This window comes from Dipodomys merriami, unplaced genomic scaffold, assembly GCF_024711535.1.
Source record: "Dipodomys merriami isolate MVZ:Mamm:240054 unplaced genomic scaffold, mDipMer1.0.p SCAF_4, whole genome shotgun sequence".
Lineage (NCBI taxonomy): Eukaryota > Metazoa > Chordata > Mammalia > Rodentia > Heteromyidae > Dipodomys > Dipodomys merriami.
In genome coordinates this window covers 29,194,142-29,211,363 of record NW_027205603.1, presented here as the reverse complement: position 1 = coordinate 29,211,363, position 17,222 = coordinate 29,194,142, and the positions used below count along the sequence as shown (strand labels likewise).

Sequence of the window (17,222 nt, the reverse complement as noted above, 5' to 3'; positions counted from 1 at the left end):
AGAACTATAACTGAGAGAAACGGAAACCATATATGAAACAGAGAGCAAGCTGGAACAGAAAGAACTAGAACAGAGAACAGGAGGAACTTAGAAACTTATAAGAAGAACAGAGAAAGAACTGAAATTCAGAGAGGACTGGAACAAAGAGAAGTAGAACAGGGAAAACTGTCACAGGGAGAACTGGAACTCAGAGAGACCTGGGAGCCAGGGAGGTCGCTAACAGAGAGGACTGGAACACAAGGCAAGAACTGGAACTTGCAAGTGTAATAGAACTAGAACAGAGAGAACTGAAGCGAAGGGGGGGGGGCTAGGACACAGGGAGCAGGGGAACAGTTGGAGGAGGCCAGGGTGGAGGAGGCCAGGGCGGGGGAGGCCAGGGCGGGGGAGGCCAGGGCGGGGGAGGCCAGGGCGGGGGAGGCCAGGGCGGCCTTTTCCAGGTCCTGACTCCCACCTGGCCCCAAGCCCACCCGGTGCCAGCGGGACTTCCCCACCTCTCCCCCACCATCCACCTGGCTCACCTTCCTTCCATCCGTGGCATACAGTTTGGTCACTGGGCGCTGCATGACCACGGTCAGGTGCTGTAGAAAGGCCTCAAAGCTCTGAGTGACCCTCCTGGTCAGTAGGACTGTGCGCCTGGTCTTGGGGTCACCATTCCGGAACACCAGGAGCCGCCTCGGGGCGCAGGGCATGCTGGGAGCGGCAGCAACAGTGGGGTGGCGGGACGCATGCGCACTTATGGCGAGGCTGCTGAGCCAGGGCCTCGGGCGCCTGCGGGCCCTGTCCAGGTCCACCGGCTGCACCTTGCGGCCATGCGAGCACAAGTAGGACTCACCATCCTCCAGTTCCTCCAGCCTAGTGATATTATGCCGGCCTCGGGGGGTGCTGATGTTCCTCACCCCGAAAGGCAAGGGCACCTTCCTGGACAAATTATCCAGCAAAGCGTCGAAGGTCTTGAAGGAACGAGGGTTGATCACCACCCTGACTCCTCCGAACTGGGGGTCTCCGCTCTTATAGAAGCTGATCCGCTTGGCCACCACAGGATGAGTGATGCTTAAATGACGGCGGGAGGGAACTTGACCTTCAGAAGTTCTATGAATGGTGGAAAAACTAGTAGAAGGAGTCTCACTCATGTTGGTTGAGACCTATAGAGGAAAGCAAATTGTTCAGAATAACATTCTGCAGATGCACCATAGAGAATATATGATAATCCTAATGCATGCTAATTATATTTGATAGACATGCAGGATATCCCTAGGATTGTATTTATTCATTATGCTAACAACTATTGAAGGAAAATTTGAAACAACCACAGTAAAAAAAATATATACACAAAGCAATAAATAAGAACATTTATAATTGAAAAATTAAAAGGCTGCAGACAGTAATAAGGACCAACATAAATTATAATGTATACTCCCACTCAGTGGAAAACTTCAGCCATTAAATATGGCTTTATAGATGTGTAATTTGGGTCATAGGCCAATGACCATGACAAGTTGGGCATAGTGACTTGATTTTGTATTCCTACAACCCCAGCACTAGAGAGGCTGAGGCAGGGAAATCACAAGTTCAATACCAGCTTGAACTACATACCCAGACCTTGAAAACAAAGATGATAATCATTACATATAACTGAGAAAGTAGTTTGAAAACCATATATGCAATTATGTTGACTTACATAGGAACATCCTTATACTAATTGGGAAAAGTCCATAAATATACATGTAAGCCAGTGTTAATGCACATTACCACAGCAAGGCAGAGCTATGAACATTTGTAGGACTTATTTTCATTTTTGTTTTCCTTCTACTAGAGATATAGCCCTGAGGCTCTTACATGCTACACAAGCACTCTACTGCTAACCTACCTCCCCAGCCCCATTTCATATTTATTTTACACTGACTGCTACCTTTCTTGAGACTTTGGAGTTAATAAAGTTACACAATTTACAAAACAGAAATCCAGAGTTTTATAATTCATCACTGGGTTCTGCTGGTCAACAGTAAGGGGGGAAAATAGGAAAAGATTTTAAAGTTCATATTGTCCTTTGGATGGAACCAAATGAGTATATCTGAAGGATAATATGTACCCAGCAATAAGTTCTAGAAGGAAATATCACATAGACCTTCAAATATGAGCCATATTTAGTACCAGATGTTTCCACTGTAAATTAGAAGGGGGTGGGGAGATGCAGGCAAATCATCTGACACATCAACCTGAGCTGGCCATTTTTCCTTTACAACTTCTCCATCAAGCTAGTCTTTCTTGTGTTTTTTATTTTATTTTATTGTAAAAATGCTGTACAGAGGGGTTATAGTTACATGAGTAAGGCAATGGGTACATTACTTGTCAAGCAGTGTGTTACCCCTTCCCATGTTGTTCTCCCACTATCCCTTCCCTCCCTGACCTCCTTCACTCCTCCCCGCCCCCCACCCAAACTTGTAAAGTTCATTTCCAATATACAGTCTTATGGTTATCCTTGTTGCAAAGGGTCATCCTGTATCCTTATTTCAGCGTTTTCTTATTCCCTTTCCCCTCCCCAAATTAGACATATGTATATACAAGATACAAGGTACCAAAATCAAGTACAGTGACAACAGGGGATACGCCATAGGGGAAGAAAATACAAGGGAAACAAAAAAAAACACATAGTACATTAAAAACAACAACAAAGAAAGACCTCTTGTGTCCCTGTCTTATCTTGGGGTTCATTTCACTTAGCATCATCTTATATGGTCATATGTACATAGCTTTTGAGCTTTCTGCTCATCTGATAAAATTATCATAGATGTATACTAATTATTGCAAATGAGGGAAACCACAGGACCTATATTTCTTTAGGCCTGGCTTATTTCATTTAATATTTTTTCCAAGTCTCTCCATTTCCTAACAAATGGGGCAGTGTCATTCTTTCTGATGGAAGCATAGAATTCCATTGCATATATGTACCAGATTTTCTTGATCCATTCATCTACCGAGGGGCATTTGCTATGACCATGTTCATCGCAGCATTATTCACCATAGCCAAGATATGGAACGAAGCCAAACTTGCAGTTTAGCTTCTACTAGGATTTATCTGGCTCTAGACTCGTTTTTCAGTTTATAGCCTTTTGTGACTACTTTCTATTGTTTTAAATCAATGTAATTATTAGTGTCTTTTGATAATAAACAGCCCTGCAAGCCTTGAAAACAAATTGAACAAATAGATGTGATAGGTATTGTGAAGATACAGAAAGGCAAAACTACCTTCTAAATCTAGCCTGGTTCACTCACTTAAATGTTCACAAGCTGTCAGTGAAGACTTTTCTTACATCCCCAAGATTTGCAAATCTTATTTGTATGTAATTTAGGATAAAGCATTGGAAGATCAGCCTGAAAATTAGATGTCTCCTCCCTTCCTGAGAGGTTTAAAGTGTTTACAGTTCTTAAGACAATAAAGGGAGCCATCACAGACATGTGCATCAGAAGCTGGGAAATCCAGCTTTGCAGTGGAGTCAGCAAAACTACAGCCTCCTCTCATCCCACTCTCATAAACTGTGGTCTGACCTTGGGCAGCCTACATAATCTCCTTACCTTCATCAACTATTAAGGGAGCACCTGGCTCAAGGGTACATGGATACAGTTGGATAGGAGGAATAACTCCCAATGTTCTATAGCACAGTGGGATCTGTGGCTGACACAATTAATTGAGTAGTTCAAAATAGCTAGCAAAAATGATAACTCTCCTCAGTAATAAATGTCTGAGGTGGCAGATATGCCATTCACCCTGGCCTGATTATTACAAATTATATATGCATGTCAAAATATTACAGTGTACCCATAAATATACACAGTTACTGTATGTCTATTAAAAATAACATGTAAAGAAGATTGGTTTCTTCTGAATTTAAATAAAAGATTCCAGAGCTCTCTACCACCAATGAATTTTTAGTTTGATTGACTTATATGCTAAATCTGAAAATATTTAACATGAATAGTACTTGAGACACATTTTCCATCCCATTTTGAAAATGATATTTGTCAGTATATAATTGTAATTTGTGTGTGCGTGTGGGTGCGTGTGTGTGTGCGCGCACATGCATGCTTGCCATGGGTACTGTCCCTGAGCTTCTTTTTGCTTAATGCTAGTGTTCTACCACTGAACCACAGTTCCACATCAGCTTTTTCTGAGTTTAATAGAAACAAGAGGCTCATGGACTTTCCTGCCTGGGCTTCAAATCACAACCCCCAGATTTCAGCCTCCTGAATAGGCAGGATTACAGGAGCTCTGGTAACCTGGTGACTACATCTGTGAACATATCTGTGCAAGCCATATGCTAAAGTTTTAGAGGAGTTTTGTGTTTGCTTTTAGCTAAAATAAGACACAAGAAATGTTGTACGGGCACCACAGAGAACTTGGAAGATAAAAACAACAGAACAAGGATGAAGATATGGCTTAAGTAGAAAAGTGCCAGCAGAGTAAACAAGCTGAATTAATGAGAGATCCCTGAGTCCAAGCCCCAGTACCAGCAAAAAATAAAATACTTGCTTTTGTAATCATAATAATAGTAATAATAATAATAAGGAAACACCCCCACATTGACCCTGTTCCCCTGCTATCAGCCCTGAACATAGTTTTTGAGACCAATACATTCTAGGTAGAAACTGAAAGCTCCATTCCTTGTCCTGAAAAGCTGCCATATGTCAGCAGATGAGGAACATTGGCAAAGAAAGTATCCACAGCCAAACAATTCCCATGAACCTTGACAAAGAGATTATAGCAAAAAACAACATCCTGTGAGTCCACACCATCCATATCACATTGAGAGCTTCTCTGAAAACTCCCAAAATTACTAGAAAAAGTCTTAGGCAATGTTGGGATTTTCCATAAATGTGAGCCAGGATTAAGAGCCCATACCTGGTTAAGTTGGGCCTTGCATGTAAATCACAGAACACAAGATTTAAAAGTATCATTAAATAAAAGCATCTATGTTCATTCAGTGCACACTATCATCATAGTGGAAAAGGGCGCAAACCAAATTTCTTCCTGAGGAAATAGGTCAGTCTTTGCCCTAATGTGCATTTCCTGGTAGTCCATGGGAAATTCAGAGAGTAATTCAAAAGCACAATTGTGGATGAGTGCCAAGAGAATATTCAAAAAGGGATTTCTAACCAAGATTGAAGGTAGGAATAGGAAGAAAGCAATTTCCAGAGGAAAGTCCTATAAAGCTGAAATGCTGGATACAGGGTGATGGAGATGCCCTCAGCAAATAGACAGGAATAGTGCAGCATCTAGCCAGTGTACCAGAGTGAGCCCTTATACCACATGACAGTAGAGTGCCCCTCTCATGACACTGAGCTAGGTTAGGTTAGCCTGTGTTAACTACAGTCTTTTCTTAATCAGTTGCTCAGGCTAATCAGAATTTGGCTGGAAATTAAACAATGTTTCTTCATATATGTTTTAATAATAAGGTAAAGTTTTTTTATATTCTCTGAAAATGGGATAGGGCAGTGATATGCTCAGGAATTACCTAGGCAACAAACCAACTAAAGAGCTTAAGATGGGTTAATTCTTCTCCAGAAGTTTCTCCTGAGGAAGAAGTAGAGGTGGGAACAGGTAAAAAGAGGAAACTGTAGAATCTAGAAGCCTTCCATTTTCCTCCCCACTGACCCCTGGATGTAGCAAGGGAGTTGGCTAACAAAAATCTCTTTCCCTGTAGCTCAATTTACATTAAAATATGTAACTAATAACATGATATCAATAGCTTCCCCTCTTCTCTGGTGAACTTCTTATTGCATAAAATGACCATGTAGCCACCATGAATACTTTCATATTGACATGAGGCAGGTTTTTTTAGTTAATTTATTGTTATTATTATAGAGGTGATGTACTGAGAGATTGTGGTTACATGAGTCAGGGAATGCAGCAGACTTTTTAAACATTCTCTGGTTCACATATTCACTATTCCTATGCTTATCTGTGATGTTATTGGTCTCAATCAACAGTGTATTTAAACATGCATGACAGCACATGCATACAAACATTGTGGGAGGCAGTGTGGGGGAACAGAAATGGAGGGAGGAAAGACGAGCAAATGTAGTCATTATATTCACTGTACATTATGTAAAAATTGAACTATGTAACTTGAGGATAAGGATATAAGGGGTTAATGAGGGAGAATGATGGAAGGGAGACATATACTCACAACTTGACTTATGGAATTGAAACTTCTTTGTGCAACTACTAAATAATATTTTTAAACTATGTTTAACTGTGCCCTGCTCAGAGACCAACAGTAAACTCTGCCAATAGGACTATACCTTTGCACCCTCATTTTACAAAATAAATGGCAGATCTGCAATATGCACAAATAATTTTACTAATTATATTTTACAGTTAATTTTCTACTTTATGGTAAGATATAAGCAATTTAGAAAGAATAGCATAGAAAATAAAACTGATATATTCAGGTTCGGACTTATGGCAATTCAGAGACAATGTTAGAAAAGTTTCATTTCATTACAAATATATACTTTTGTTTAGTGGAAAAGAGGGAAAGGAGATGCAGAAAGTAAATATACACTAATTATTCACTGTGCTATGGGTATTGTTGAATTAAAAGCTGCTTATTTTTTAGTATTGCACAAATTTCTATACTGAATACATATTTCTTCTATAACCTGGAATAAATAACCTAGAATCATATGATTTCCTCTTATAGAAATTCCACCTACTTCAATATCAGCATATTTCAAAGGTTGCTGGTTTGAGTAAAAGACAATAATTCTTGGTAATATGTGTTCCTTATCTAATAGTAAAAGATAGAATACAGTATGCTATCTAGACAGATTAAAAAACAACCAAAAGTAAAGCCAGCAAAACATAGATAATTTTCAAAAGAAAGATTTTAAAATAGTTTTATACTTACCAGAATATGAAACTTCCTTTATAAAGAAAAGAAAAGGATGTTTAAGCTGTTTGAATAGTTCAAACTGGCTATGTAGCCTGCTCATTTCGTGTGAAGAAGCTAATGTCTTTGGATTTATTTTTAGCATGTTCACCAGGGATTGAGGATAGCCAATTAATTTAATCCAAGGTGATGCTAATCACCACACAAAATTCATCTTAAGGGGACAGCCAGAAACAACACTGTTCCAAGCATGCTAAAGCCATTTGGGAAATCTTTCTGATCACAGTCCCTTGTACGTATCTCTTTAGCCTAGGGTCATTTGCCAGAGAAAATATTTAACCACTTCATAAACATTTCTCTTCATTTATTTAAGTAAAGGGGGAGAAATGAAATTGTTTGACATTAAATTGTTCTTTGATATGTAATTCTGAGTTATTTTCTCATGATAGTTAGAGAAGGACTTAGGTCTTACTATTTACTTAGCTACTTCTGCTTATGACAGAATCAACACAATTCTAAATGGCCCTGGATACAAATGTAGCTGATGTGGTCACTTAACAGATGGAGTGAAGTCTGTGCTGCAAACCCATTACCTTCCATGTTACTTAGACACCAAGAGATTTGAACATGTGTCAGGACCTCATCCCACATGAAGTCTTTAATGACTGTTGTCTAAGCTGATTTGAAAATGCCTCAGTTAATCGGGTTTTCTACCAGGTGTCCTGCTTCCTCTGCACAACAAGAACAAAGTGAGGATCCTGTGAGGGAAGGAGGGCCAGGTTTAGCTTCTGCAGAAGAATGTCGTCTCCAGAGATACTATGAAAACACAAACAGTACAGGCCCAGACCCAACCTCATGATACTTAAAAGTATAGGGAAAGCAAACCCAAATACACTTCACTCTCCAGAAAGTCAGTTGATGAAATATTACTTGAAAGGAAGCTAGAACTGTCAAATATTAGAGTGTACAGAGAATTCAGAGATTGTTCATTAGGACAGCAAATATATTTGCTTTATTCTCTAATTCTCACTAGATTCCCTTCCCCTCTCTTTATTTTTTTACTATGTTTAACAAATATAAGTGTGCAAACATTTGTTCACAGTCAAGATGTATGTAAAAACATATACTATTCTTTTCAAGCTTTGGTTGGTTGGAAACAAATAACCATTTCAACAACAGGGTAGAAAGGTTTCTGCCTGCTTGCTTGAGCATTTCACTGGGATCATCTATCTTTCTTTAATACTATAGTAATATATGGTTTACATGCTACAAAATTAATCCATTTAAACTGGCTGATTTGAAAGTCTTGAGAATATTCACAGAGTTGCCTTAAATTACATCAAATTTTAGAATAACTCAGATCTTTGTACCAACTCATTACCTCTAAACTAGGCTTAAGCAACCAGGAGTCTACTATTTCCCTGTGGATTTGTCCATTTTTAGCATTTCATATAAATTGAATCATGCAATACATGGTCTTTTAATGGCTGATATTTTTGATTTAGCATGGTATTTGCTGAGTTTATGTAACTTATATCAGTACCTCATGACTTTTATTGTTAAATAATGTTTCATTTCTAGATTTTTGATTTATTCATTTTCCTTTGCATTCATGTTTTTTTTCCATTTGGGGAATCTTACAGATAAAACTTCTGTGAATGTTCCTACAAGAGATTTTGATGATATTATAAGGATACTGTAAAGACACTTGAACATTCATGATCATTGCTACACTATTCACAATGGCCAAGTTATGGAAGCAGCCCCGGATGCCCTACAATAGATAAATGGATCAAGAAAATGTGCTACATATATACAATGGAATTTTACTCATCTATTAAAAAGAATAATAGTATGGCATTTTCAGGGAAATTGATGGAGATTCAGAGAGACAAATGGTACATATTTTCTCTCATATTTGGAAGCTGGATTTCATACATACAAACAGCTTAACGGATGGTATACTTAAGGTAGGAGTTCAAAGGTGTAACCCACTGCACAACTAATGAATACAACAACAAAATGAATACTAGGAAGCAGCAACATGTTTGGGGTAGAGAATAGAGGCACAGGAGTGGAAGGAGGAAGAGTGATCAAAGATAGTCATATTTAATGGACATTCATTATGTAAAAATTGAACTATATAACTTAAAAGTATGGAGAGAAGGAAGAAAAAGGGGAGGATAAAGGAGTAACATTGATCAAGATGCATTGTACTCATAACCTGACTTGTTGAATTGTAACCTCTTTGTATAACTACTTAATAATATATTTTAAAAAGAAAAGTATATATAATATCTACATGTTGAAATACTTTAGATTTTATTTCTATTTTGCTTGCTTTTTTATGATAAGATTTCAAAGCTGGGAGAGGGAAGGGATAGTGGGAGAAAAACAAAGGAGTGGATAGCAATGTGCAACAAGAAATGTACTAATTACCTTACTCATGGAACTGTAGCCCCTCTGTACAGTAACATTACAATAAAATAAAATTTTAAAAAGATTTCAAAGCTTTATTTTTACACAAAGATGTCTCTGATAAATCTGATTACTTGCCTTTGGAATATCAGTATATAAGTCATGTAGGATACACCAATCATTGTATTCACGTTATAGAGTAAAATGGCACAACAAAATGGTCAGAGTAGTTGGCAAATATTTATTAAACATGGCTTATTGCTATCTATTCCTTTCAGTGAAACAATTAAAAATCATTGACATTATATATGAAACTAACTCTTAAAGATACCAACAAGGAGTCAGAAGGGCTAGAGATCCCAAGACCCAAGAAATAATACAGCAGGCCTTCTTTGGCTTTTCTTTCTATCTCTGGCTCCCAAATTAGATACTAAAGAAGTCAACGATCCAGAAACACCAAAGAGAATAGATTAAAATTTCTCCAACAAAAATTATCTCACTCTAGCAAAAGATCCAGGAAAGAACTAATCTCAAAAGACAAAGTAAATAGATAAATTAGGCAATTATAGCCCTACCCCAGGCAAATACTATCAAAACAGCCACCTCATCACCATCTGTCTGGGAAAGCTTTGAGCTCTCCCCTTGTCCAGTTAGGATGTGGTCTTTCCCTTTTCTCCACACACTGTGGTATTAGTGAAGATCAAGTGAGGATCCAAGACATCCATCCCCACCTGACAAGTTACCACACTTCCCCCTGATGTCATCAGAGAAAACCCAAAGGGGAGCCAGAACTTCTACCACTATCCAGTGGTAATGAGGGCCAGGATTAATGATAACCCTAAAGAAAGCCTAAAATCCCACTCTGCCCAGCAGTTCTGAGACACTCTTACCCAGGTGTCAATGAGGCATCAATCCACACTCAGTATCTGGCACTAAAGAGACATTCTTCATTTTCCCTGCCAGCAGTTTTAGGAGGCTGGTTAGAACAGAGGATCTGAAGAGGACCCAGTCTCAGAACACAGTAAAAAAGTATCCACTTAAAAAAATCATTTCAGGGCTGGGAAGGTGGCTCAGTGGTAGGGTGCTTGCCTCATATGCATGAGGCCTTGGGTTTGATCCCTCAGCACTGCAAAAAAAAGCCAGAAGTGGTGCTATGGCTCAAGTCATAGAACACTGCCTTGAGCTGAAGAGCTGAGGGACGGTGCCCAAGCCCACAGTTCAGGCCCCCCGGCTGACAAAAAAAAAAAAATCATTCCAGAAACTTAAAAAAAAATCATCTTCACGGGCTGGGAATGTGGCTTAGTGGCAGAGTGCTTGCCTAGCATGCATGAAGCCCTGGGTTCAATTGCTCAGTACCATATAAACAGAAAAGGCCAGAAGTGGCACTGTGGTTCAAGTGGTAGAGTGCTAGCTTTGAGCAAAAAAAGCTCAAGGACAATGCCCAGGTCCTGAGCTCAAAGCCACAGGACTGACCCAAAAAAAAAATCATCTTCAATGATTAAAAGACAATGTATATACATCTGATCATATAAAATATTATATTATATATAAAATACATTATTCTATTACATTTATCAAAATCAACTTCAGGAAATTGAAACAAGAGGCGTTTTTCTTTGTTGTTGCTTTTGCTTTCTTTTCTTTTTGTCTTGTTTATCTGTATTTGAGAGTGCACGGGAGGGCACAGAAATAGAGGGACAAAGGGTGAACAAACAGCAGAGGTGCTCACTAAACACTATGCCAAAAATAAGCTATACAACTTGTGAGTGGCGATGGGAAGGAAAAACTGGGAGACAGCAAGGGAAGGGATGCCATTGTCCAAAAAGAAATGTACTCATTACCTGACTGTAACTTCCCTGGACATCACCTTTAGAGCAGCAATAAAAAATGTTTAAAGCAATCAACTCCAAATGGATCAAAGACCTTGAACTCAAAGCAGACACTGAAAACATTACAGGATGGAATAGGAGAAACCCTAGGTCTCCTTGGCTCAGACCGAAATTTTCTGAATAGAGACCCGGAAACACAACAAATCAAAGAAAGGTTGGACAAATGGGATTGCATAAAGTTGCAGAGCTTCTGCAGGGCAAATGACATAGCTAGCAAGATCAATAGAAAGCCCACGGATTGGGAGAAGATCTTTACTAGCCATACAACGGACAAGGGTCTCATATCTAAAATATACTTGGAACTCAAAAAATTAAACCCCCCAACAACAAATCCTCAAAGAAACAACTGCCCAATAAATAAGTGGGCGAAAGACTTAAAGAGAAACTTCTCTGAAGAAGAAAGAAGGATGGCCAATAGACACATGAAGAAATGTTCAACATCCCTAGCCATAAAAGAAATGCAAATCAAAACAACATTGAGATATCACCTCACCCCAGTTAGAATGGCAAAAATCAAGAACTCTAACAACAACAGATGCTGGAGGGGATGTGGACAGAAAGGAACCTTACTTCATTGTTGGTGGGAATGTAAACTTGTTCAACCACTTTGGAAAGCAGTATGGAGGTTCCTCAAAAGACTTCACATAGAACTCCCCTATGACCCAGCAATCCCACTTTTGGGCATTTACCCAAATGTTTACAAACAAGACCACACTAAAGCTACCAGCACAACTATGTTTATTGCAGCATTATTTACCATAGCTAAGATATGGAACCAACCCAGATGCCCCTCAGTAGATGAATGGATCAAGAAAATGTGGTATAAAAACGAGCTTTACAACGTCGGTGGGGGGGGGGGAAGGGGGGGAAAGGAGAAGGATTGGGATTGGGGGGGAGGGGGGAGGCTGGGAAGGGACATGGAGGGTAAACAAAAGGAGGAGGCTGCAATGCTTGGTAAGAAATGTACGCATTATCCTGCCCATGTAATTGTAACCCCTCTGTACAGTATGTTCACAAATAAAATAAAAATAAAAATAAAAAAGAAAATGTGGTATATATACACAATGGAATTCTATGCCTCCATCAGAAAGAATGACATTGCCCCATTTGTTAGGAAATGGAAAAATTTGGAAAAAATTATATTAAGTGAAGTAAGCCAGGCCCAAAGAAACATAGGTCCCATGGTTTCCCTTATTTGTAATATCTAGTATATGTATGAGTCAAGCGGAAAAGGTCAGATAATGTGATGTCAAGAAAATGAACCCTTAGATGTGTATTTTAATGTTTTTTTCTTTCATGCATGTGTTTCTAACGCATTTATAAGATTATCTCTTTGTTGCTTTGTATGTCCCTCCACCACAGTATAACCCCTGCTTTCACTATATTTGATGTCAGTATAACTTGTGGAGGAGATGGGGAAAAACCAGTTGTTTAAGGATACAGGTGGACCTATTGCAACAATGAGAAGTACAAGTTGTCATGTCCAAAACGAGCTTTACAACGTCGGTGTGGGGGGGGAAGGGGGGGGAAGGAGAAGGATTGGGATTGGGGGGGAGGGGGGAGGCTGGGAAGGGATGTGAAGGGTAAACAAAGGAGGAGGCTGCAATGCTTGGTAAGAAATGTACGCATTATCCTGCCCATGTAATTGTAACTCCTCTGTACAGTATGTTCACAAATAAAATTAAATTAAATTTTAAAAAAATGTTTAAAGCCAGTCTATGCTTACAAATAGGTTTTGTTGCTTATTTTGCCATGGAGAAAATGTTAAGTCAAAAGAAAAAAATCAAAGACATTTATAGAACTGTATTTTCTCAATCTGAACATGTGGAGGCATGGACACTGAGTTTAGCAATCCTTATGCTTGATTCTTATAAGAGAGAGTTATTTACATGAGTATGAAACATTATTTCTACCCATACCATTGTGTATTTATACACAATTTTACCTGTATGGCCTTCTCCTTGCAAAATAAAACAATACTGCTTATAAAATGAATATCAGGAAGCAAAAACGTTTCTTCCCTGAGAGTGGGAGCTAATGAGAGGACAGTGGATGATGGAAAGAGGAATGGTGGGTAAATACAATCATAATATGCAAACTTGAAAATGGAACTAGGAAACGATGACACTGCTGAGGGAAAGGAGAGAAAAGGGTGAGAATGGCAGAAGGGGTGACTCTCGTGAATCACTGTACACATAAATAGATATATTAAGTTGAGCCCTCTCCTTGTACAGCTATCTAAAGATAACAATATGTTATTATAACAATACAACTATCTAAAGATAACAACAGCTGTTTTTTAAACAGTTAATAAATGCCAATGCAGACGTAACACAGAAGCTTGAGTTCTCTGAGAAGTAACTTTTAAAGTAACACCGCAAGCCTATTTCAACACAAATGCACTGAAACAAATGAAATAAGTAGAAATAGTCAGCAAAGATATAGAAGATATAAAGAACTTAGTGGAAATCCTAGCACTGAAAAATGTAATAACAATGCAGGAGATGGACTCAACAGCCTAGTGAAGAAGACAAGAAATAATCAGTGAATTTGAAAATAGAACACTAGAAATTACCTAAGCTGAGCAAGCAAGAGAAGAGATGTCAAAAAATTGAATAAATCATATAGGACTAGTGACCATAACAACTGTGTCTGTAAAAACTTCTGAAATTTACCATATATATTAATATGTATATATACTTTTATGTGTATAGACATTATACATAAGCATATACTTATATATGCATATCCCTGCTACAGATTTAAGAAACTGAGTATACCCCCAAAGACAAGAAGCCCAAAGAAATTCACACCGAGATACCTCATAGCCAAACTTTAGAAAATGAAATCAAAGGAAAACTATAAAAGCAGCCAGGAAGAAATTATACATTACCCATAGGGGCAAAGGTAAACAATTCAAGTATCAGTAGATTTCTCATCAGAAAGATGTTGCAACCATTTTTCAAGTGCTGAAAAAAAGACAAAAAGCTAGAGTTCTACACCAGAGAAAATGTCCTTGGGGCATGCAGGGTCACCAAGACATGTTTAGATTTTTTTTTGAAAGCTCAGTTTATCACCAGTAAATATATCTTAAAATAGTGATTAATGTGACTTATTTAGTAGAAAGAAAATTCTACAAGAAGAAATCTTAGAAGGAAGAAAGAAAAAGAGAATGATGAAAATGTAAATAAACACAATAAACATTCTGTCTTGAATTCATTAAATTATTTATGATAGTTGAAGAAGAAAGTATAATGTTATTCGATGTGGCTCTCAATATGTATAAAGGAAATATTAAAACAATTATAAATGAGGGAGGGTAAAGAGACATTTTACTAAATGTCCACCTCAGTACATTGAAAGTTATGTATGCATAATGTTAATTCCTTCAACAACAACTAAAAAACAGACAAAGGATATACTCTAAAACAGTACAGATAATTCAAAATGTATCTGTTCAAGTATTCCACAGAAAGGCATGAAAGAGAAAACAAATGGTAAAGGAATATGAGCAAACAAACAGAAACAAAACAAAAAATAATATGGCAGGCATATTCCTTAAGGTACCAAAAAATACATTTAATACAGACAATCCCACATAGCATAATTATAGAAATAAGGAATAGATTAGTGGGAGAAGGACGGGAAGGGATGGGAAGGAGAAACAAAGGAGGAGGCTACAATGCTTGATAAGAAATGTACTCATTATCTTGCCCATGTAATTGTAACCCCTCTATACAGTATTTTCACAATAAAAAAATTCTTTCTCATAAAAAAAAAAAGAAATAGATTAGTGGCTGCCAAAGGTTATGGGTCATGTAAGGATAAGGGATGGGACATGACCCCAAAGAGAATCGGAGTGAGATCAACATAGGAACTGGACAGTTCTGCATCTTTATTGTGGTGTTGTTGACATATGTGGGAAAGCTATACAGAACTATAAACACTTATTTGAATCAATTCAAAAAGACACTTTGTCCCCAACTGCAGTAATTTCTCTTTTCTTTTTTTTTATTGTGAAAATACTGTACAGAGGGGTTACAATTACATGGGCAAGATAATGAGTACATTTCTTATCAAGCATTGTAGCCTTCTCCTTTGTTTCCCCTTCCCATCCCTTCCCATCCTCCCCCCCACCAAAGTTGTAATGTTCGTTTTCGACATAACAACTTGTACGTCTCATTGTTGCAATGAGTCCACCTGTATCCCTATTTAAACGATTTGTTTTTTCCCTTTTCCTCCACAAATTATACCGACATCAAATGCAGTGAAAGCATGGGTTATACCGTGGGGGAGGGACATACAAAGCAACAAAAAAATAATCTTATAAATGTGTTAGAAACAATTGCATGAAAGAAAAAAAACATTTGAATACATACCTTAGGGTTCATTTTCCTAACATCAACTTATCTGACCTTTTCTGCTTGACTCAGACATATATTAGTAATTGCAAATAAGGGAAACCATGGGACCTATGTTTCTTTGGGCTTGGCTTACTTCACTTAATATAATTTTTTCCAAGTCTTTCCATTTCCTAACAAATGGGGCAATGTCATTCTTTCTAATGGAGGCATAGAATTCCATTGTGTATATATACCACATTTTCTTGATCCATTCATCAACTGAGGGGCATCTGGGTTGGTTCCATATCTTAGCTATGGTAAATAATGCTGCAATAAACATAGTCGTGCTGGTAGCTTTAGTGTTGTCTCGTCTTTTCTATCCTCAACCCAAAGCAACCACCAATCTACTTCCAGTCTTTTGTAGAGTTCCCTATTCTAGACATTTCAAATGAATGAAGTCACTCAATATGGAGATTCTTGTGTCTTTCATTGCTTGTTTAGCACAATATTTTTGATGTTTAACTATGTTCTCAACATACTGTTAATATTTAGAGTACAGAGCATTTGTTTATCTGTTCACCAATTGATGGACATCTGGTTGTATGAACATAGGCAAGAAGTTATGGCAGTTTTCAGTGTGTTCCATTCAGCATAATATGCATCGTTTTCCAACTAGAATTAATTGCTAATGAGTAATATAAGGAACTGAATCACAAATAGAGTTCCTAGCTCTATAAAAATCTCAAGTTCTTAATTCTAAAGCATATAATGAGAACGAACTGATACTAGTTCCACAAATGAACAACATTTATCTCCCAACTCATCTAGTAATGCTGTAACAATAAGTAAGCATCATAATAATGATTAGCAATAAATGTACTGATTACTTACACTGTACCAGTCACCATCCTTAATGCTTGAATGAAGTATGTCATGTAATCTCATAACAGTTCTAGGAGGTATGAGTGTTACCTACCTGTTGTTCAGGTAGGAAAACTGGGGTTGAGGATAGAATAGGGACTTATCAAAAGAAATTAGGAAATACACAATTAGGAACACATGATTAAGAAACAGTGAGGCCTCAAAATCATTTTTCAGCCATGTCTCCTGTCTAATGTTAAAGCCTGTCTTTGCATTGGGGTAATACTGTGTAGAGGACAGAAAATGTCAGGCTAAAGAGTTCTGAATCTACCATTGAGGACGTGGAAATTCCCTGAAGGATCTGCTTGAGCACGTATTTAGAGCAGAGTGTTGCTATGTCAGATGATTTGGAGGAAAGAGACTCTGGTGAGAGACACTGATGAGGTCGCTTCAAAAGTAGTTAAATCAAGAGTTCATGAGGGCTTGACTTAGAGTAATGAGAACAGGAAAAGTAAGGAAGGAAATTATTCCTAAAAATTTTTCAGAGGTAGACTCAAAATAACAAACAATGGATTGGTTATGGAAACAAGGAGATAGGAAATTTATTTAATCTTTTAAATAAGCAGTATAAGTAGAGATCTCTGCATAGAGAAAAGTTTAGCAATGGTTGGATGAAGTAGGAGAGTAACAGATGACAACAAATTGTTTTTACTGAGTACTTGCCATGTTCCTGTTGAAACAGAAAATTTTGGTTGTATAGGCCTGGAAAAATTGTGGCGTCATTAACAAAAATAGGCAACATAACAAAGAGAAGCAAAACT

The 17,222-nt window shown here is 37.9% G+C and overlaps 1 protein-coding gene across 12 annotated transcripts in view; it reads right to left on the bottom strand.

Moving 5' to 3' along the window:
- The window catches only part of Rp1 (RP1 axonemal microtubule associated), a 338,377-nt gene that overhangs the window by 293,006 nt on the left and 28,149 nt on the right, over positions 1-17,222 (bottom strand). For all 12 annotated transcript variants that reach the window (XM_069990725.1, XM_069990729.1, XM_069990733.1 and 9 more), the window contains exon 4: positions 519-1,142. In XM_069990725.1, the coding sequence (XP_069846826.1) occupies positions 519-1,142 (624 nt within the window). The remainder of the gene's footprint in view (positions 1-518; positions 1,143-17,222) is intronic.